General features: G+C 37.9%; 2 protein-coding genes across 7 annotated transcripts in view; one reads left to right on the forward strand and one right to left on the reverse strand.

Moving 5' to 3' along the window:
- The window catches only part of STAT1 (signal transducer and activator of transcription 1), a 41,402-nt gene extending 38,027 nt beyond the window's left edge, over window positions 1–3,375 (forward strand). The window contains exon 25 of the mRNA XM_002749568.6: window positions 1,897–3,375. Coding sequence (XP_002749614.1) covers window positions 1,897–1,911 — 15 coding nt within the window. The 3' untranslated portion in view covers window positions 1,912–3,375. The remainder of the gene's footprint in view (window positions 1–1,896) is intronic.
- Window positions 3,376–7,000: 3,625 nt separating this feature from the next.
- GLS (glutaminase) overlaps window positions 7,001–23,360 on the reverse strand; it is an 81,266-nt gene continuing 64,906 nt past the window's right edge. For 5 of the 6 annotated variants that reach the window (XM_035304223.3, XM_078327076.1, XM_078327077.1 and 2 more), the window contains 4 exons: window positions 14,188–14,249; window positions 13,174–13,250; window positions 13,016–13,079; window positions 7,001–9,720 (listed from right to left, as the gene is read on the reverse strand). In XM_035304223.3, the coding sequence (XP_035160114.1) occupies window positions 9,564–9,720; window positions 13,016–13,079; window positions 13,174–13,250; window positions 14,188–14,249 (360 nt within the window). In that variant the 3' untranslated portion in view covers window positions 7,001–9,563. The remainder of the gene's footprint in view (window positions 9,721–13,015; window positions 13,080–13,173; window positions 13,251–14,187; window positions 14,250–23,360) is intronic. The other variant, XM_078327080.1, reaches the window with a different exon arrangement.

Genomic DNA, 23,360 nt, shown 5'->3' on the forward strand with positions numbered 1-23,360 from the left:
AGAGGTTAAGTCATATGCCTTGGTCACACAGTGACAGGATCTCTCTCTTCCTCTATCTATCTTTCCCTCCCTCCCCCTCTTTACCACCATAGTCCACCATATTAACCACACATTTGAAACATCAGCCAGACTGAAACATAGGGGCAACACTTTCACTGTGCTTTTCAATCCAGAATAATTTTCCTAAGAGCCCACTATGTCCTACACACTATTGAGTACTTGGGATTTAAAAAATGTTCTCATGAGGCTTTCCAGTCTAGTGCCTTGTGTCTCAGTCTTGGTGCTGCTGCTATTTGGGGCTGCAGAATTATTTGTTGGGGATGGGGGTTCTTTACTGTGCTTCATGGGAGGTTCAGCAGCACCTCTGGCCTCTACCAAATAGATGCCAGTAAGCACATGCACCCTCACAGCCAGATGAGACAATCAGAAATATCTTCAGACATTGCCAGGGGACAGAATCATCCTCGATTAAAAGTATCTGGTCTTTTAATTTACATCAACTAATGGGCAAAACAGCCAGCTAACATCAAATGGCAGTAATCCTAAATTTAAATCGACTAAATCCCCCAATCAAAAGATACAGCCAAAACCCATTGGTATGTTGCATCCAGACCCATTTCACATGCAAAGATACATAAAAACTCAAAACAAAGGGATGGAGAAAGATTTACCAACCAAATGGAGAGCAAAAATAAATAAATAAATAAATAAATAAAAAGCAGGAGTTGTAATTCTCGCCTCTGATAAAATAGATTTTAAAGCAACAAAGATCAAAAGAGGACATAATGGTAAAAGGATCAATGCAACAAGAAGAACTAACAATCCTAAATATATACACACCCAATACAGGATACATAAGACTTATAAAGAGACTTAGACTCCTACACAGTAATAGTGGGAGACTTCAACATCAATATTAAATAGATTAATGAGACAGAAAATTAATAAGGATATCCAGGACTTGAACTCAGATCCGGAACAAGTAAACTTAATAAACATTTATAGAACTTTCCACTTTAAATACACAGAATAAACACTCTTATCAGTACCACATCACATCTACTCACAGGTTTAAATGAAATATTGGTTGGCCATTATTAAGCACAATTATTGGCATAAAAGAGGTTTCCAGTACCCATTTTTAGACTGCATTCTAGCCTGGGCAATAAAGCAACACTCCCGTTCTCTCTCCCTCTTCTTCTTCCTCTTTCTTCCTCTTCTTCATTCTTTTTTTCTTCTTTCTTTCTCATTTTCTTTCTTTCTTTTTTTTCTTTCAAAAAAAAAAGTATCTGGTCTAAGGGGAAAGACCAGTGTGTCCTTCAGACAGGAAGTGACTGGCAGGCTAGTATTCTTTGGATGAACAATTTACTTACTGTAAGTTATCCTGGTCAAGGCAGCTGGGCAGAAGGTACTGGTGGGGAGGGTGAAAGGGTTCTTGGTAATTCTGCTTCTCTAGCCTGTACCTGAAACAGTCATTGATTTTACCCACTGAGTGGCCTTTAGGGGAAATGTATCATTTCCCTATCCTTCCTCTCTCCCTGGGGCATATGGCTCAGCATTTCCTCACTCTTGTTTCACATGAGCAGATTTGCCACGTTGCTCTGTCCCCAGACCTGCATAACAGCAAAAAGCTTTATGTAGTCTGGATGGATTCACAAAATTAAGCCAGTGGGCTACAGAGTAATAAGCCATCAGCTTAGGTAATATAAAAGGTCTTGGTTAGCCCAGGATAATAGACAGTACATGCTGAAGGTCCTCTCGTTCCATGGTAGTTATTTCCCATTGGAAGTATCTTCCTACTACTTGATTCTAGAATGGACAAGTAATGTTTATTGTATGAATCTGCATTTCACAACATCAGTGTAATAAACTTAACCACATTTTGTCTTTTTACAGATGAACGCAGTATAGAACATGAATTTTTTTCATCTTCTCTGGCGACAGTTTTCCTTCTCATCTGTGATTCCCTCCTGCTACTCTGTTCCTTCCCATCCTGTGTTTCTAGGGAAATGAAAGAAAGGCCAACAAATTTGCTGCAACCTGTTGATAGCAAGCGACTTTTTCTCTAACTCAGAAATATCAGTTACTCTGAAGGGCATCATGCATCTTACTGAAGGTAAAATTGGAAGGCATTTTCTGAAGAGTGGGTCTCACAAATGAAAAACATCCAGATAGATCCAAAGTATCGGACTAGAATGAGGATCCTTTGGGAAAGGAGAAGTTTAGCAACATCTAGCAAATGCTGTGCATAAAGTTAGTGCCCAACTGTTATAGGTTGTTGGATAAATCAATGGTTATTTAGAAAACTGCTTGATATAGGAATGGTAAATTTCTATTGGAGAATTCTTAGGTGTTCTCTCTGCCCTAAGTATGGCTGGCAGTTTTCCTTTGCTTTACCTGTGAAATAGTTCAAAGCCAAGTTTATATACAATTATATCAGTCCTCTTTCAAAGGTACCCATCGTGCATCTGGTGGGGGAAAGATGTGTATTTTATGACATCTTTCACATTGGCCATTTAAAGACAAAGATAAATTCAAATTCTATCTCTTGAGAGAATATTAGCTTAACTGTTTGTTATGGCTTAAGGATACTGGCTAGTATCAATAGAAGGATGTACATTTTCCAAATTTACAAGTAGTGTACTGTGTTTAATATCTAAAGCTGAAGACATTCTGCTTTCATCTTGGTCACATACAGTTATTTTTGCAGTTCTACCAAGGGAGTTAGGCTATGCACAGCCATTCATTTGAGGCAAGTCATCTTATTTTTTTTTTCAAGTTGAAATTAATCATAGATATACATAAACTCAGAAACTGAATGCATGTTTCTTAAATGGGCTACTTTGTCTTTTTTGTTATTAGGTAATATTTGGTCTATTAGCCACAAAATTGGGAAAGGAGTAGAAACAGTAGTAACTGACAACTTGAATCATTAACCAAATATGAGAATCAGATCATTTCAAAACTCATTTCCTATGTAACTGCATATGTCTCGTTGATATACATGTTTTTCTGACAATTACATTTGTGAATGGTTCCATTCTCTCTCCTGTGCATTTTCTAGACACTTTTTTGAGTGGATGATGTTTCATGAAGTATACTGTATTTTTGTACTTTTTTCCTTCCTTAGCACTGACACAAAAGTAGATGAGGAGATGGGTTTGACAAGGTTCTTCCCTTTCACATACTGCTGTCTATGTGGCTGTATCTTGTTTTTTTCACTATTGCTACCACAACTATATTATCGTGCAAATGCTGTATTTTTCTTTGGCGAAGATAAAGTTGTCTTGAGTTTTGTTTTAAAATTAAAGTGAACTTACGTGTATTGCATTAAATATAATATGCACACAGTGCTTTCTGTGGTACTACACACAATCCAAGGCCTCCTCTCTCAGTTTTTATATAGATAGTGAGAACCTGAGCTTCAGTTGACTTTTCCAATTGAAATGACCAAAAGACAAGACAACATTAAAAAAATACTGTTTTTAATTGCTGAGCTTTAGCTATCAGTTACCTTTTTGCCCTTTGGGAATTTGGCATGGTTTCATTTTATTGCACTAGACAAGAGAATTTACTTTTAAGAAGTATTAAAATTCTAACTTTCTTATTAATAGTATTTAATATAAAGATTTTTAAAATTACTGACATTATGAATTGGTTTGATGCTTTTCTCATGTACATCAATCCTTATTTTAAAATAAGATCGATAATGCTATTTTCCGAAGTGTTGTCCTTACCTGCCCTACTCGTACTCAAAATTGCTATGGCAGATTAAGATGTGTCAGTTGAAGAGGTCAGAGGACTAATATTATTGGAAAGAGCTATAGTAGGTACCATAAAAAGCAAACAAGAAGTACTTTGGTTCTTTGCAACCACAGCTGTCTCCAAATATACAAATATTTTGGCACTTATTTAAAAATGAACTGGGCATTGCTAATACCCCAAATTAGCAATTTTTAATTTTAAAATACATGAGAAATGGGACTTTGTCTTGTCTCCAAAGCAGTCATCTAAAATCCACACCCCCATGATTAGATGAGTTATTACTGAGAAGTTATTGCACCCACATAAAAAGCTGCCATTTTTTTCCAAAGATGTCAAAGGCTAGAAAGCCAGGCCTTCTCAAAGTAAAATATACTGTGTACTGGGGGAAAAAAGTGTGAGAAGAGGCATAATCACCAAGTTAAACATAGTCTGGCAAGTTGTATTTAACTATTATCGTGGAATAGTGTTATTCCCTGATAACGAACGCTGGCATCAGAACCAGAAGGATTATTCTCATCTCCATATCTGTCATATTTGCATCTAGGAAATATAGTTTATTTATAATGAACACTGAGAGTGATCTCTCTCCAGGGAGTAAAGTAAATGCCCTGGCTAACGGTGTAAGTTTGTATTCTTACATAATTAACCATTGTAAGAAGTCAATGAGTAGATCCTAACTTAAGGGGTATTTGTGTGTGTTTGAGTATTTCTAGTATGGTGTTAGTAAGTTTGAAAAGTGTTTTATAAGCATAGAGCTTATGGGTGTTACTGGGGACACATGTCTTGTTTTAAAGGAAAGAGGGTTTTCTGAGATGGCATTAAATGAGTAAAATCTATTTATTGCCTAAAGCTAAAGTGGAATATGAAGGCAGGTCTTACTGAACAAAGCAGTTCTCTGTCACATCTGACTAACCCAGGGGAAGGACAGGGAAAAACTAGAGAGTGTTTTGAGAACTCTTCTGCCTACCTTTTGAATTTGGACATTAACAAAGTAAGGACCATTTATGTGAATGGCTTCCTTTGGTTAGTTATAATTCATTCATTCATCAGATTTATACAGAGCACCTGTCATGAGCCAGGCATTATTCTAGATGTTAGGGAAACACTGGTAAACAAAAGCTAAGATCCCTACTTTTACAGAACTTAAGATGTTCTGAGACACTGGATCATACATTCTAGTGCAATCACCTTATTAAAACTTAAGATTTTGTGATGTAAACAGCCAGACGATACAGATAATGTAAATGTTATATATAAAAAATACAATTTCAAAGAAATGACATTTAAACAAGTTTTAGGAAAGCTGAAGAGAAACAATATTGGTTTTAGTGCTTTTAAAGATGAGCTTATATTGCTCTTAAATGATACTGACTCAATAATCCTCAGCTTCCCAGTTTTTGTGAACTCACTTTGGGTTATGCATTTGCTATACTAACTGAGAAATTAAGCACCTTGCTTGATTTATTGTAAAAAGGAAAAAACAACAACAAAGCCATATTTAAGCAGTCTTAAACTTGTTTATTAATGTTATCTGGAGTCTACAGAGAACATAAAGCTATCTAAGAGGTAGAAAGCTGTCAAATACCTAATATGAAACTCTGAACCCTCCTATATTTCACAAAGCTATTGTAACACTTCAATACCTTACTGTTAGTGTCTGTTTGCAGCCTTTCCACATTTCTTGTACATAACTGAAACAGTCTTGATATTCTTTTGCCATTGGGACTGCTTGTCTGACACACTTCATAGCCGTCTTTTTATTGGCTATTTGGAGAGGAAGCGAGGGGGTACAGCAGGGGTGCACACAGTCCTGGAGTCTGGTTCATTCTCCAGAATAGAAATAAAACCCCCCAGTCTCCACCTTTAACACATTCCATCCAGTTGTTGTACAATATCTCACACTTCCCTTTTTAAAAAACTGCCTTAATTTTCTAATCTTTCCCATCCCCAAACACATATAATCTAGTGAATCACATCCTTTCCTTGAATAACTATAAAATTATCCTTTCCCAAAAAGCCATCTAACACATTCATAAGCTGCTTCCCTGGGCCATCTGGTATATGATTATGAATTTACTCATTTTTACTATGAGGATTAGCAAGTAAAATTAGGAAGGTTCCTCCGACTCCTAAAAAAAAGTCCTATAAAAATAAAATGATCTTGTATCAAGAACAAAAATAGCTATTCACTATTTTGGATTCTTCATACATTTGTTGCGCCTGCACTGATGTCCTGCTCCCATCTCTGGATGTATATATGTATAGCTGAAGTTGACTATATATTGCAGGACTTCTATTGTAGGTAGCACTTCAGCCTCCCTAAAACTCAGCAGAGAGAGAGGCCTTAGCTAATAGGAGATAGTGCATATGAATAAGCTAACATACATATTCTTTTTTTCCCACCCTTCCACCCCAATATGCATATTCTGTCCATACTGGGCATAATCAGTGTTGAAGGATATAGAGTAACAGCACAGGACTAAGAGTTCTGTATCACAGCCCACTCTTGGGTCTCAGCTTCATCTGTGTGTGAGTTAGATTAGATAATTTCTGATGTCTCTTCTAATCACTGTGGTAACCCCACTTGACACCTTGCATAGTACCTGGCTCATCACAGTTCTAAAATGCCAGTAATGCAGTGACTCGTCTAGCAAAAACTTACTTTATGACAGATAACTTTGATAAATGAAAATGTAACAATCATGGTGTTGATGCCATGTACTTTCTCTGTGGTTGGAAAACTATACACTACCCCCAGCCTGAAGGGAAAGAGTGCCTTAAAGACCTGGGATTTCTGGCATTGGAAGCGAATGCTCTTCCCACACAGAGTAAATTAGGAGCTGAGGTTTGCTGGCTGGTCACACTCAGATTCTAGTGTGGCGGTACTAGGCTCAACTCTCTAAATAAATTTCAAGGCTTTGTGAAAATAACCTTTCCTCTCATTCAAGGGTATGTTTAATGGTTCCATTCAACAGATATTTACTGAGCACTTTCTAACTGTAAAAGGATAGTGTTTGCTTCTAGGGGACTAGAGACATGCCTACTCATCCCCCATCTTCAAAGATGAACTCTATCCAGGATTCTTGTCCTAATCATTGTGGTAATGCCATCTGACACCTTGCATAGTACTTAGCTTTACAGCAGGCATTAGAAGTGGATTGGAACCAAACCAGACAGTCTGTATGCTCAATAGTGTTCCTGGCTCTTGTTTTAAGAAAGTTCATTTTTCACACAGTTTTTTTTTTGATACATATATTTATTATGCTGTAAAAAGCAACACTACCTGATTGCATTTAAAATAAATGTTTCCCAATTTCAGAATACTTACAACTTGTAGTTTTAAGATTAGATTCACTTTGGGAGGTTTTAGAAGCAAATACATTCATCGCTGTGTAATCCCCAGGAATAATCTAAATCTGACATCAGGTCATTCAGTCCCTGCCAGACAGACAACAGCATCAAATGGTCAATAGCTAATCCAGCTCTGCAGCTAAAGGCAGTGTGGGCAGCAGTGGGGTATAGCGTATTACCAAAGATGAGACCAGCAAAAACAACAGTGTATATAAAGCTTTAAATTAACATGACCATATACAGCTCTCAAGATACAGAAAAAGCATATATGATACTAAAGCCAAAACAAAAAGATCTTTGGAGTTTACTGACGGCAGCCGTTAATAGCACAGTCAACAGCATTTAAAACGAATGTATTATTACCAGCCAACAGCAAACAGCCCAAGCAGGAATCCACGCATAGTCATAAATAACATCAGGAGTAAATAAGGGCACATTTAATTAAACAACAAAGATTTTACAGACAGTTTTGATCTGAAAAAAGATGAAAACTCTGTTCCCAAATAACGGTTAGAAACTCTTTTTATTATAGAAAAACCTCAAAATCATTGGTAATCTTCAAGTCACACAATTGAACTGTCATAATTTTCATTTTAATCACACAAAGCAGGCTCCTATTTGAGCAAAGTTATCTCAGCTGATTTCAGTTAAAAGATGTCTACCCTGTAATATCTTTGGGGATAATGCTGCTCCTCTGCAGCATCTTACAAATGCTACCTGTCTTCACAGCTTGGTAGATCCATGGGTTAGGCAACTGCTTACCCACCATCCTCCCCGAGAAAGCTCAAGCATGGGAACAGCTTCGTGCCTGGTGCAGCTAAGGAACACTGGCTGTGCTTTCACCAAAGGAGGTGCCATCTAGGTAATGGGAGGGCAGTGGCTATAGCCACTGGCTTAGACTGGAAGTAAAATGAAAACACCTGGAGGCTGCTGGAGTAAGGTGCCATCAATCTTGGTAAAGCTTGCAAGCAGCAGTGTGTGCTCAGAGGAAAGAAAGAAAAAAGGAAAGCGCCGTATGTGGTAACGACTAGCATTCCTGTACTTGAGAATTCTGCTCATTTCACTAAGCACAGCTTCAAAGAAGTCCATTTGTGTGCATGTGTGTGTGTGTGCTTAATATCAGAAGTCCTCACTAACATGCCACTTTATCTCCTTGAAGTATTATGGGATAAAATGTATGTGCAATTCCTAGAAAATCCTGTTCTTTCAGTTTTTTGAAGCCCATTTTACTTACTTTCCAAATGAATCCTGAATTACCAACCCAAGACAAAGAAATTATAGGTCACAATTTAAATGAAATGGCCCTTTTTCTTATTAAACTACAGAGCCCATCAAGAATTACACAATAGAGAATCACAAGAAATCTGGAATGATCCAGTCGTTCCCCAAGGAGGACAAATCTCTTGATGCAGACTCAATGACAGGCCTGGAAACGAACATTTGTTGTAGCAGTTCCCATACTATCAGAATAACTTTGGTAGCTTAGAATATTTCTGAATTTATATTTACCCTAGAAGCTAAAAAAAAAAAAAAATCTTAAAGATCTGCAGTTGCACATCCCTTCATTTTTTTAAACTGATAAATTCGACTAATTTATACTTAGTAATTTTGTCTCTGGTTCATCTTTTGTAGACACATGGCAAAGTTCTGATGCCAGAAATAGGAGGCATTTTCTGACTTACTATGGAAAACATGAAAACTGCATAGTATGCCAGCACTCACTTTCCCAGCTAAAGGAAAGAGACAGATAGCTAAATGTCTGAGAAGAGAGGCTGGACTAAGGGGATATAGAAAAAGGAAATATTTTTTTAAGTATTATAACTACATTCACATATATGTTTTGGTCACCAAACATCTTAAACAGATTCCCTGATAAAGTCTAATCAGAATTGGTATCTTACTAACAGTTGTTAACTATTATAGTTTTTTAAGAGTCACATCGTGAAGCTAGGGTGAGAGAGAGAGACACTTTAAACACACAACCATAAGTGCATATAGTTTTTCAAACACTCAAACTAAATCTGTATTTGAAGTCTTGAAAATCACACTATTTGCTTCTAAAGGCAACCTTGACCCATTTGAACAACTGTACAACAGAGCTTAATTTATAAATGCATCTCAGCAGATCATCACCATAAACTGAAAATTCACAAAACACAAATCATGGAAGACCACACAATTAAGCTAGCATTGGTAACTATTTCTTTTACATCAAATCATACAATGCACGAGGTAATATTGCTCACATTATGGAGGGAGATTGTTTTATTTCTATTTTTTCCCAAAGAGATCAGATTTGTCCTGTGTGCACAATGAAGAAAACTCCAGTAACACTGAAATGACAAATGTAAAATATACATCACTACCCGATAGAAATACACATGTTCTTCATAATCATTTTCCACAATTAAATAGGTAAGTGATTTAAATCTTGGGATTTAAGACCATTACAACAATCCATCAAGATTCTTATGGACAGTTTGATTCTCCTTCCCGTTGTCAGAATCTCCTTGAGGTGTGTACTGGACTTGGTATTCTTGGAGAATTTTAAATACATCATGGTGTCCAAAGTGCAGTGCTTCATCCATGGGAGTGTTGTTCCACCTAAGCAAGTAGCACAGCATGGGCAAGGTCATTAGGTAACTTCTGTACAAAAATGACCACCCCACATGGCTAGATTTTAAATGTGGGTTAAATAGCCAATCAAATTTAGCCATTTTAGCAATTTTACAAATAAAAATTAATAATAAAAATGCAGAAAGGGACGTATAATTCAAAAAGCAGTCTCCAAGACAAGCTGGGATATGGAGAGGAAGAGAAGATCTGTGAAAGGATGTTGATATATTCAAGTGCTTATGGAAGGAGCTTTTTAAGGAAAGTCCTTGTGTTAACAGATATAATAGCTCTAGGGTTCCAGAATTTTAGCTTCATAAAAAGCCGAAGATACCTCTTTTTAAATAAAATGTTCAAAGAAAATTCAGGTACATAACATCCATCACTCTAGCCTTTGGCCGAAGATTTGTGTTTGTGTCAATTCAAAGCCACAGTAAGTCTCAGAAGTCTAGAAATAACCATGACCTTATTAGGGCTAAAACGCACATTGGCATTGGCCCCAGAGGAACTGGCATTTTCATCACCTCTGGTAAGGATGGGAAGCCATGGACTCAGTTGGACCACTATGCCACCAGAAGAGTAACTCCCCTCTCCATGCTTCTGGGGCTGTACTATTTAGAGGGATGGAGATGAAGATTTGAGGATAAGAAGAAATGAAGAGTTGCCAGAAGAGGTTAATCACTTGTCAGAAGGGGTAAATCTTTTGCGAGAGGAGACAGAACTACATAACCCCCAGCCCTAGTCAATGACAGGGTATGACAGGTAGTTCCCTTACACTTCACAAACTGTGAAGCCTGTCTTCCTACCCCATCTCTCTACTCATGTTACAAAATTCTCCATGGCTGCTGATCTCTCTCCTCTCCCTCTGTCCATGTGCCCCCGTCACCACCTTCCTAGTTTCACTTCCTGTTTCCTTCTTTCCCTTCCATCTCTGTCCTGAACTTTCTGCCCTCTTAATGGAATCACAATATGGAAAAAAAAGGTTTTTAAAACAGTCTCGTTTTTAAAATATTTTTTGGTAAATTTTGGTAGCCTGTTTTTAAAATCAGGTAAGTAAAACTTTACATGTATCTTTGTGTTTCTCAAACAGCTGAATTCAGTGACTTTGAATAGGCCTTCATTAGTTTAAGGAGTCAGCGGTTTCAAACAGACTTTTGAGTCATCCTCTACAGTATGTAATTATCTGTCTTTCTAGAAAAATGGAACTTCAACTGTGTGTTACCCTTTTTATAACTCTTCTTCCATGAATTAATGAGAAAAATCTAAATTTAAAAGAATACACTAATCCCAGCACTTCGGGAGGCCAAGTCGGAAGGATCACCTGAGGCCAGGAGTTCAAGACGAGAATGGCCAACATGGTGAAACCCCTCTCTACTAAAAATACAAAAATTAGCATAGCGTGGCGGCACATGCTTATAGTCCAGGTACTCAGGTGGCTGAGGCAGAAGAATTGCTTGAACCTAGGCGGTGATTCCCATGAGTGAGCTCAAGCCACTGCACTCCAGAACAAGACTCTGCCTCAAAAAAAAAAAAAAAAAAGAATATACGAATTTTGCTCAAACCAGTTTTATAATTTAAGGCAACATTGATTCTATGAAATAAAGAAGACTTGTTGAATATCTAGTTATCAAGTTAGTTACTTAGCTCACTTTTTCTTATCAGACAGGTACATCTACATTTCTAGAGGCCAATTTAGGGCAAAAAAAAAATTTACACATATACAAAGCACAGTAATTTCCAACATGTATACATAGTGTTATAGTATTTTAGTTGGGATTGTAAACGCAGAAAGAAAACTCTTCAATTTCATACTCTAGAAAGCTGGGATGGGTATTAAAATTGGGAGAAAGGGAGGACTGTCATCCTACATGAGGTTTTAGAATACTGCCAATAAAGGTCATTTTAATCATGTTTTTTTTACTATAGAAATAAAGTTAGGTAATCAGAGTGTTAGCACACTTACAAAACTGCTAACATTTGTCAGACGTTGACATAACTTTTCTGCGTTTCTTGCAAGCTGAGAGCTTAACCAACAAAACCCAAGCCCTAATTTTAAATAAGATAGTTGGCTAGGCTCAATGGCTCACACCTGTAATCCCTACCACTTTGGAGCCTGCAGTGGGAGGGCTGTTTGAGCCCAGGATTTGGAGGCCAGCCTGGGCAACATAGTAAGACTCTAACTCTACAAAAAATTTAAAAATTAGCCAGGCGTGGTGTGTGCCTGTGATTGCAGCCACTCGGGAGGTTGAAGTGGGAGAATCGCTTGAACCTGGGAAGTTAAGGCTACTGTGATCTGTGATCATGCCACTTACACTTCAGCCTGAGTGACAAGGCAAGACCCAGTCTCAAAAAACAAAAAGCTTAATAAACAGAAAGACAATATAGCTAAAGAGTAATCAACTTGCTCCAAACTGGATTACAGCTCCCGGTTCTCCGTATCAAACCACCATCAAGTATGTTTTTCCCCATTCTTCTAAACTTTTATTCTCATCACTCACGGATTTATCCACTCTACTCCAGTACATAATGTCCAAGGATACGAATACAGAGTTTACTGTACCATGTATGTGTGTAAGCTGTGTTCTTATTTCCCTGACCACTTTGTTGACAGCATTTGCTGAGGGATGAGTAGCAGTTTGCTATGCAGACCAGGAAAGAGAGAAGAGCAGACTATATTCTAGGCATATTTCTCCCACTATACATAGAGTGGCCCTTCTTTTCATTCTGTGCCTTCAATCTCATCTGTCCCCCAAGCACTGATTAAAATTTAACTTCCATGAAGCCTTCTAAAACTGATCCCAACCAAATCCAGAAATTTCAACACATTATTTCACATTATTATTAAAAACTAAATCATGCTATATAAATGTTGAATCTCTGCCAACAATCACTGGCTTCTTTGCAAATTTTGAGAGAGAACATTCAGTGTTAATTATCATCTTAAAATTTATGCTTCTCTAAAGGTTTATCTTGTCTACGCTGTGTAGTGAAAAACCCCACGAGGACAAAATTCCGATTTTCATTTCCAAAATGCCAAAACAAATTGTTTTCTTCATACAGTGTATTGACTGATAGTCAAACCTGAAAATTTCTAAAAATTCTTAGATAAGAAACAGGATATGGGAGACAGAATTACCTATCTAGCAGTAACAAGGTATATTGACTTTATAAGCTATCACGGCAGGTTCAAGAATGTCTCCGTGGGTTTAAATATTATAACCACTTGACCATTATATTCCTACGTAACAAAATACTGACATATTTAGAAGGTAACGTAAGTGCTCACCTGTCCTTGGGGAAAGGGTTTACTTTGCAGGCTTCCAGCAAAAATTTAACAACTTCAACATGACCTATACCGTCCCACCCCAGAAAAAGAAAAGCAGATTTTAGTACAATGTAGAAATTAAATGTGGAAAGAAAAGAGATGAGTAGTTTCTGTGTTACCCTCTGCAGCAGCTACATGGAGTGCTGTTCTGGAATCATAGTCCCGCTGTTCCATGTCCATAGCCGACAAAGCAAATCTGAAAATTGTAAGAACAGCTGTTCACCGTGGATTTTTAGAAAACAAATTTAACATTCACTGCATCAGTCATCTAAGGCCCTGTCAGACAGGTGCCCCATCTTTCATCAGGTTCATTGATGGGAACTACAGACCTTACGACCAGTACACAGGTGTTTTGGGTAAATGCCACTTCACCTCTCTTCCTCAGCTTTGCTTTTTTAGGTAAGATTTAAATGTTAACTACCTCTCACAAAATTGAGCTTTATTACATTATTGTTCAAAAATCAAGATTTGTGCCACAACTGGACCAAGGTTTATATCTCAGAATGGCAAGAAACTAATCACTATAATAAAGTTGTATGTTTTTACTAAGACTCCCATTCTTGAACATTTCACAGTCTACAAGTATATTAGTCAGACTTTAAAACAAGGAGGGGATGCATAGACAGTTTTCCACTTTGAAAATCAGCTGTTAAGAGGCCTTAATGGGAGCAAAAAGAAAAGGAAAGAGAAAATCAGTTACAGCTCTACACAAAAGGCCTTAAGTGTACAGCAGTGTATGGCCTTGCTAATGCTGGTATGGCCTTGCTAATGCAAGACACAACACGCCCCAGTTGCTTCTCCCCACCCCGCCCCCACACACACACCAAAGATGGGGAATGGAGGGAGAAGACATCATCCAATTCCAGTAAGCCACTGATAGTAATCAGCCAGATTCGCTGAACAGTCACTACTTGAGGAAACAGAGATACTGTCTTTTTTTCAGGAGGCAGAAAAGGACAAGATTGGACAGCAGGCCTGAGGCACTGGAAGTGCTGATATAATAAAAATTTTGTTGGGGTCATTTTTATTAAAGGGAAAAAGAAGTGAGGCTTTAACCTTAAAATGGCTGCCGGCCTGGAAGCAACTTCATAAGATATCTGTAAAGTGCATGCTAATCCATCCTGTAAACATACCTTCGAAGTGCAGACACATCTCCAGTATATGCAGCAAACAAAAGATTTATCACTGACTTTACCTGTGAAGAAAAGAAAGTTTAGGTATCCATAGGGCAAAACACATACAACGGCGACCTGTCACTGATAAGTGATTTTTATGTGCTTTGAACACTTCAGTTGAGTCATGTGCAAAAAGTTATCTCAAGTACACTTCTATAGCCAAAGAATGCACGAGTGGTATTTTCTTCTTTTAACAGTGGATTGCGAGGGAAAATTCAAGAATAAAGATACATGAGGGAAGGAATGGAATAATATTAATTGGCACAAAAGTGGAATTTTGTGAAACTTGTATCATTGGAGCAACTGAAAACTGTTTAGAAGCCTTCCCGTTCTGTATCTCTCAATATTGTGAGCAAGTTTGTATGCTGATAAAATTCACATTATTAAAAACTAAATCATGCTGTATAAATGTCTAATCCCTGCCAACAATCTCTGTCCTCAACAATCACTGGCTTCTTCGTCAATCTTTAGAGAGAACATTCAGTGTTAATTATCATCTTAAACTTTACTTCACTGGAAAGATAGCCTTTAGTTCAATGCCCAGGTGGTACAAATTGGGTTATTCCCAGAACTTACGACACTGATCTGTTTAAAAGGCTTCTAAACTCCAAAAATATTAAGTCATCTCTATTACCTGCTCCAAGATTTCAGTGTATCTACTTTTGACAGTTACCCACTTTCCTTTTCTTACAGGTAAGAGGAAAAGACTAGTTATCTGAAAAGCCACTGGATTTTGATCTGCTGTCATAAAGACTTTATCCATCCCTATCTATGAGAAATTAAACTATTGGTCATAGAATATTTGTAAATACTTCATAAATTCCCCATTTTCTCTTATACTTTGCAACTTTGACATTCATATTGATGACTCAACTGATACTGGACTCAATGGTAGAAAACAGAAGTTTAACTGGAGGAATGGAAAGTAATCCAGCTCTCCATCAACAAAACCACAGCCTGAACTGTGCTTCAAGACCTTAACCTGGACACTCTTTTCACCATGGCCTCCCCCTTCCACAACCCATGAACTTTCCAAATTAACTGGAACTGACCATTGCTGCAGTTCTCTCATTCAGCATTTTCAAAGTGTAATCTCCAGAAACTAGCCCACAAAATGGTCCACGAAAATAAGGGTCCTGTGGTTGGATATGATCTTAAAATGTTAAATCCCTCTCTTGGAGATTCATGAGCATATGAAAGGCTCTGTCAAGGTCTACAGTAAAGGAACCTAACTAGCTGAGCATACCCCCAAAATACTACTATTACTATTTGTGTTGATATAAAAAAACCTTAACCCCTTACTCCTTCAGTGCTTTAGCTTCCCTTCCAGCCATCCTTTCCTACTCCTGCCCAGCCTGTACCTATAGTTAGTCCCTACAGTCCAGAACAGTTTTCTCAATGGGGAATGGGGGTGGAGCAAAGAACTAAAAAGCATCACCCAGAATGTTCTAAAAGCATACATAAACATCTCTCCCATTTCTTGTTGTCCTACTCCTATACCTCAATTTGATACATTTTAGGGAAAGGAAGTAAATGCATAGAGTTTCTTTTTAATAGAGATGGGGTCTCACCATGTTGGCCAGGCTGGTCTTGAACTCCTGGCCTTAAGCAGTCCTTCTGCCTTAGCCTCCCAAATTGTTGGGATTATAGGCATGATAATGCCCAGCCAAAATTTTGTTTAAAGTCTCCTGGTGACTTTGATATGCAAACTCTTCTGGGTTATGACCCATTGTTTCCCTTAAGATCTTTCTTTTTTAATGGGGTCAATTCTGAATTCTCAATTCCCTTTTTTCTCTTGGGTCACAGAATACTGACTGGCTATTAGAGATTATCCTCCATATTTCCACCTGGTCTCTCATTACTGTTTGACAGTTTTTCTTCTTGGTTCCCGCCATACTTTCTTCAGTCCTTTAATATCAATGGAGACCCCTAGAAACAGAAGATCCTAACTACAACTTTGCTGAAAAGATAAAAAGCTGTTTTCAACTCTCAAAGCAAAGGCTTCCTCATTTCTGAGACTGATTTCTTATCTACTCCTTGAAACACTTACTCTCCAGATCCCCTGCTCTTGTTCCCTTACCGATCCCCTTTGTTGATAGCATCTTTAACTTTTCCTCTTCACTGGTTCCCTTAGCTTACCTTAAAACAGACACAACTTCATCCTATTTTGAAAAACCAACACTTGACCCTACTGTTCTCCCTTCAGTGTTTCCTGAAAGTGTATTTTTAATTCCCTGAAAATTACCTACACACTCATTGTTACCTCTAAATCGTGCTCCCCGAAGCTCCAGCAGCTTCCTAAGCCCCAGTTCCTTCAGATCTCCCCAGCACCCTCCACCCTCTCACAACTTGCCTTCCATGCTGCTGCATCAACCTGATCTTCCTCCTGTTTGAAGATTCATTACCCACTTTCCACTGTCTAATCATACTCCCAAGGCAGTTCCAATCTTCTTGCTTTTCAATATAATGCCCCTCAAAGGATTTCTATTCCTCTGGGCAGATTGACTTCCCCAACTTTAATCTAAATCTTTGCTCCTAAGCTCCAGCCCTACAGCTCCACTCAGTAGTCATCAGACTCAAAAACAGCAACAGCCCTGCCGGCTTCCCACCTGGCTCCAGTTCAGAACTGTCTGCCTACTTGCCATTGCTTCCAGGACTTTTAACGGACATCTCAGACTTATATCCAAAATAGAATTTGCTTTGTTCTGTCACCACTCACAGTCAGCAACTCTTTTAGTCTCCCCAGTTTGGGGATTACGCTACAATTCATCTACTTGCTCAGGCCACAAACTCAGGGGTCATCCAGTCCTACTGCATTTGCTCCTACAGATTGACTCCTTCACAGGGATGCCTGGCCACAGAGCCAACACAGGTACCACCCATGCTCTTTCCACCAAGGTGTCCTAGCACCCAAATACATCTGCTGGGAGGAAGAGTTTCTTTACCCAGTCGTACTGAGAAGTGCTTCTGCCCAGAGACAGAGTTAGCTTTTTCTAATTCACACAAATTCACCATACAGACCCTGAGGGGTATTCCTTGATTCTGTTCTCTCACAATCCACATCTAGCTCATCAATAAATCCTCTTTGCTTTACCTGCAAAATATGTTTTGAATCGTATCACTATCTCTATCACTACTGCCTTAGGCCTCATCTGAGCCACCACCTCTGCTGTCACAGGGATCTTTTAAAAACATCAAGGAACTCCCGTGCCTTTCCATCGTAACTAGAGTAAAATCAAACTCTGCCAAGGCTTTCGAGACCCTAAAGGCTCTACTGTTGGTTACATTGTACATATTATTTCTACCACTCTTCCCTTTCCAGCTCTATTCCTGCTAGAATGTCTTGGTGGTCTCAGGCACTCAAGGCCTACAACTGGCTGCTAGAGATGCTCTTTCCCCAGGTAATCAGGAGGCTCCCTCTTTCCCTCCCTTTGGGTAGAACAATCCACCCAAATGTTCTCTCAAGACTCTAAAATACTCCCCTCTTTTCAACACTCCTTATCCCTCACCTTGCTTTTCCTCTACACACACACACACACTATATACATTTTAACCACATTTATATATAGTCGTATATAAGTACATATAACATATAATAAAGTATAGGTTTTTATATATATTTTTGTCTCTCTCATTAAATGTAGGCTCCATGTGGGCAGAGACCACTTGTCTTTTTGTTCCCCACCATAACCTCAGTGTCTATCACACATAATAGGTGCTCATTAAATATCTATTGACTAAGTGAATATTCTCCCCAAAGCATCAAATATTTAACTTTGGATATTAAATTGTAAAATTAATTCCTCTATCTGCACCCCCCCGCTCTTTTTTTTTGTGACAGGTTCTCACTCTGTCTCCCAGGCTGGAGTGCAGTGGCAGGATCTTGGCTCACTGCAACCTTCACCTCCTGGGTTCAAGCCCACCTTGGCCTCTAGAGTAGCTGGGATTACAGGCACGTGCTACCACACCTGTCTAATTTTTGTAGTTTTTGGTAGAGACGAGGTTTCACCAGGTTGTCCACGCTGGTCCGGAACTCCTGACCTCAAGCAATCCACCTACCTCGGCCTTTCAAAGTGTTGGGATTACAGGTGTGCGTCCCTGCGCCCAGCCCATCTCCCTTAACTTTTACATATTTGAAAATCATTACAAGATTTATTCAATCGTTACTGGTGCTCTGCTTCTGGTCCTTCTTCCACCCTCCGAAACCTCTCCACATACTTCTAATCCTATTCTCAAAACATTGCTATAATCCCTAAAGGCTTTTAACCAGGAGAGTAACAAGAAACTCAAAATCATTCCTGTTAACATTTAAGTTCTTTAGCTTTGTATTCAAGGTTCTTCAATCCAGCTAACTTAATTTTTCCTCTCAACCTCGATAGAGCAAAATTAGTCTGCCTTACTGCCCTTGTTTTTGTCTTGGTATCTATGCTCTTCTCTCTAAGAACACCCAGATTCCTAACCAAAGACTAATCAAAGACTAAGGGCTTCCCCAGGCCATCCCAGCCCAGCATTCATTATCTATGTAGCTTATTGTCAGCTGCCCACACAGTGCTCTGTGACAGCACGTGCCAGGGACAGAGTCAATTAGATACCTCCACTCCCACCACAACCCTGGATTTACCTCCTGTTCCCTGTAAGCCACCATGCATACTATTCTCCTGAAATCATTTTCCCCACCCATTTCTCACTGAAATGTTATTCTTAACCCATTCCTGTGAACTCTGCTCCAATCTCTTAATAGTAATCTCTGTCTACATTTGCCTCACTATGGCGTGTCACATGACCACATGGAGCATTTGTGTGTCTTACTTCCCCTACCACTGAGGAAAAATCCAGATTCCCTAAACATACCATTAATATATTAATTACCCATGGTTCTTATTTTTAAAAATATGTTAGTCCTTCTAAGCAATAAAGCCTCATCTGTTTCAGTGACTGGATATATGGTCTACACATTCCCTTTTAAAATTCTGAATTTAGACCAACTAGTTTGAAGAGAGTCTATTATAGTATGTGTGTAGCACTTAGTCAAGTATTCAATATTTCAAAAGCCCTTAAAGTCAATTTCTTACTAATAAAGCCCAAAAAATGCAGATTTAGAATATACTTGGTTTATTCAGAGTATACTGTTATTCACAAGAATGAGAAAAAAATCAGGAAACTTAAATGTATAAAGGCTTTGTAACTAATCAGATGGGAAAAACATTAACTTGCCTTAAAAATTATTAAAGCCTAACATGGAAGTCTGGTATTCTTCCCATAAAAACAAAAGGCTAGCTGTGGAGCTGAATTTGGTCCAAACCAGAAGATAAGTATTTGAACACAAAGTGACTGTAATTCTCTCCAAGACAGAAAAGCACTAGGAGGCAGCCCATGCACGGGCACTGTTTAAAGCAAAACCACAAATACCTCTTCTTTCCAGCATAAACAGCCCCCTATACTTTTAAGTTTGCTTAAATTATGAAATGAGCAAATGAAACTAACACTTTTGAGACAACAGATGGAGCATTTCATTTAGGGACAGTCTACTTCCCGGTCTGTTAAAAGAGTTCCACAGGTGTTTCCAACTAAGCTGACACCCCCTCTGGAATGCCTATCATGGCAAACAAGCTGAAGGAGAGGGGCTCTCTAGAAGATCACTCATCCACCTCCACACCAATTCTTGCAAAGGATGTAGGTGTACTAACCATTGATCGAAGCTCATTCCCCTATTCCCCTACTGGATGCTTGAGTTATACTGATTTTAAAATACCTGTCAAGGAGGCCAAGGTCCAGAAAATAGGTTAACAGTAAACGCCAGAGGCGTGGAAGCTGTATTTTGATAAATAATTCCTTAATATGAGGAAACAGACTGTACACAGCAGCAACAGTAGCTATTAAATGAAGGGCTCTGATGTTTAATATATGCCTCCTCATAGCAAAGAGACACTGCACCTGGGCAGATAGCCATTCAAATTTATAAATTAAATTTTAAGTTTGCCCTTCATCTTGTAGATTTTCCAGCACTACTGCACTTTCCTTATCAAGCCTCTTTGTCAGAACCTGCTTGAACCAGACAATCTTATCTTAGTTTATTTATAAAAAGTCATGACAACAGTGGGAAAAAATGTTACAGTTCACATGAGTTCATTTAACACTGGCATGCTTGGCATAGCAAACCTCTTTTTTTCAAAACATCTAGAAGTGGGTGAGGAGTGTATCAATTTTATGTATCTAAAACATAGCATTCCTAAGTCTTTAATCCTATCATCCAATTTGAGCTTGTTTAAACGTTGCAAATGCCCTGATAATTCTGTACTTAGGAGTAAATAGCAATTATTAGAATGATATACTCCCATTACTCTGTATTTATATAGTGGATGACCCTAAACCATTCAATATTTGAAACAGTTATAGTTGCTTGTTAAAATTGCTGACAGGCTAGTTACAAAATATGTTGATATATTTTTATTTACTACTACCACTGAGATTAAGGGCCCTGGTTCAAGGTAACATAACATATGAATTAGTGATGGAGCTCGAGTAGAACTCAGGTATCTGGATTCCCAATTGTGTACAACTAGACCATAATGATGTGAGTCCTTAATAGATCTCTGATTGTTATCCAAAGCACAGAAGGAAACCAAAGGATTAAATATCAGTTTAGCTCTAATCCATAAAGGTTCTTTACTAAATATTGGAAGGAAGCCTGGATGGGACCAAAGCAGGACGGGAGAAAAAGAAAGGGAGAAGATGGAGGGAGGGAGAGAGGGAAGAAAGATTGACTCACTGGTTTTACACTTTACTCCAAATATTTAATTTCCAACTCTATTACCAACTGCCAAAACAAAATTTCCTTTGCTCTTTTTTTTTTTTTTTTTTAATCTTTAGTTTCTGTCTTGGTACAAACACTAATTCAGTCTATTTGAAAGTGCTTTAATGAAAAAAAAAAGGCAGGTAACTGAAAAAATATCCTTCCGTTTCTACCACCTCTAGTTTGACATAAAGCTGCTCTCATTTCCAGCTCACTGCAGTATCTGTTGTCATGGAATAGATACTTTTCTTCATCTGTTAAATAAACCATCATGAATCCAGATCCAATTCTGTTTTAAAGGCTTCACTCCAAGTTGGCTGTTTATAGTCTTTACGTGAAAATAAGCTTTCAGCCTGCTTTTATAAATATTTTTCTTAAGGTCAAATTGAAACATACTACCTATTATCCTGTAGCTAAATAAAAATTTTAAGTTGCCATCATATATAAAATAATCACCTTGCCCAAGGGTAAAAATAAACCTGTGTAATGTGTCTGAGATCAAAGATATTTCCTCTTTCCTTTACTGCTGAGCTTCTTTAATTTTGTAAGGATGTGTAAAATAAAATTTTATAGTACTTTTATAATTAGACAGTCTGAGTATGAGCCACATACTCCTAAGCTTTCCAATGATTTACTGAGACACAGTTATTAATATACTACATATAGACAAAACTAATCCAAACTGATGATTCAGAGGACTGAGGAAAAAATACTTTATAGAAATAGCAATTTAATAAATTCATGCCCATATTTCCAAACTTACACAAATGTAGGAGGTTCTCATATAGTAATTTCAAGAGAAGAATAAATCAAATAGTAAATTTTATTGTAAAGGAGGGAAGCTCTGTTTTACAGAAATTTTACTTTAAAAATACCTCAAAATGGTAGTTCCAAGAACTAAAAACTATATTCTGCTCTCGACTTTGCTTCCAGTCCCTTAAGCATACAATTTTCAAATTTCCCTTTTTTTCTTTTTCTTTTCTTTGTTTTTTGAGACAGGCTCTCACTCTGTTGCCTATGCTAGAGTGCAGTGGCACAATCATGGCTCATTGCAGCCTTTACCTCCCTAGCTCAAGTGATCCTCCCAATCAGCCTCCCAAATAGCCAGGACCACAAGCACGTGTCATTAAACCCATATGATTTCTTTGTTACTTTTTTGTAGAAACAGGGTCTCCCTATGTTGCCCAGGCTGGTTTCAAACTACTGGACTCAAGCGATCCTCCTGAGTCAGCCTCCCAAAGTGCTGGGATTACATGTGTGAGCCACCATGACTTGCCTCAAATTTTTTCAATGACTAGTTTAATCTGAAATAACTTCATTTATTTGTAAACTAAAAAGTTGTAATCATGTCAAAAAATCTGACAACCTATGAAGACAAAAAAATTAAAGATTATATATTACTTCCAACAAAATAGTTAATATGAAGCATCTACTCTTTCTTGACTCAGCTAAGTGCTCCAAATAGTATTATTTCTGTTATTAAAGGATAGGAAACATTTAAATAACTTAAGCAAGGTATCGGAGCTGGTAAGTAGAAGAACAAGGGCTCAAATCCAGTCTGCCAGATGCCAGGGCCAGTGTTTGCAACCACTGCCTATCTACTGGGCCAAGCAATTTCCTAACAAAACCTGGGACTTCCTCGATAATAAAATAAAAAGACAGAAATATGCTGTGATAGTAAATTAGAAAACAGCAACAAAGAAACAATTTATAGAAAATCAGAGATACTAATTTTATACGGAGGTGCTACCCAAAGGTGTTTTTTAAATGAAGAGAAAATAAAAAAAAGAAGTAATTCAATTTGATATGTCAATATCACAAATGACAAATAGAAAATGTTAAGATATTACCTTTATTCTTTGCATTTAAATCTCTAAAAATGAATTGTGAGTTTTAGGTGAATGTGAATAAAAGGAAATATTACTGCTACGCCACTGGCAGCAAATAAGTGACTTCTTATCTTAGTGGCATATTATTCCAGTAAACACCAATGAATGGTCTAAATAGATACCGATGAGGTCATAAGCATCCCTCTTTATATATCCAATTATAAAAGTAGCTAACAATACATCTTTGTGTGGTATGAAAAACAGCACTCAATCAATAAGCAAGAAAGCAGAATAGAAGAAAAATAGCAATGAGCAAAGACAAAGACAGCTAGCTATTCCTCTACAGAACAAAACTGCAGACCTTAAGCATATTTGCATTGTACAGACAACTATCAAGTCTCTCATTCACTATCCTTCTGGTCTTCTATTATTATACAACTAAGTATTTGCAAAACTTCACAAACACTAAAGAATATTACATTAGTGTGTTAGGATAGAGGAGAAGGTGC

The sequence above is a fragment of the Callithrix jacchus genome, chromosome 6, assembly GCF_049354715.1.
Source record: "Callithrix jacchus isolate 240 chromosome 6, calJac240_pri, whole genome shotgun sequence".
NCBI classification, from domain to species: domain Eukaryota; kingdom Metazoa; phylum Chordata; class Mammalia; order Primates; family Cebidae; genus Callithrix; species Callithrix jacchus.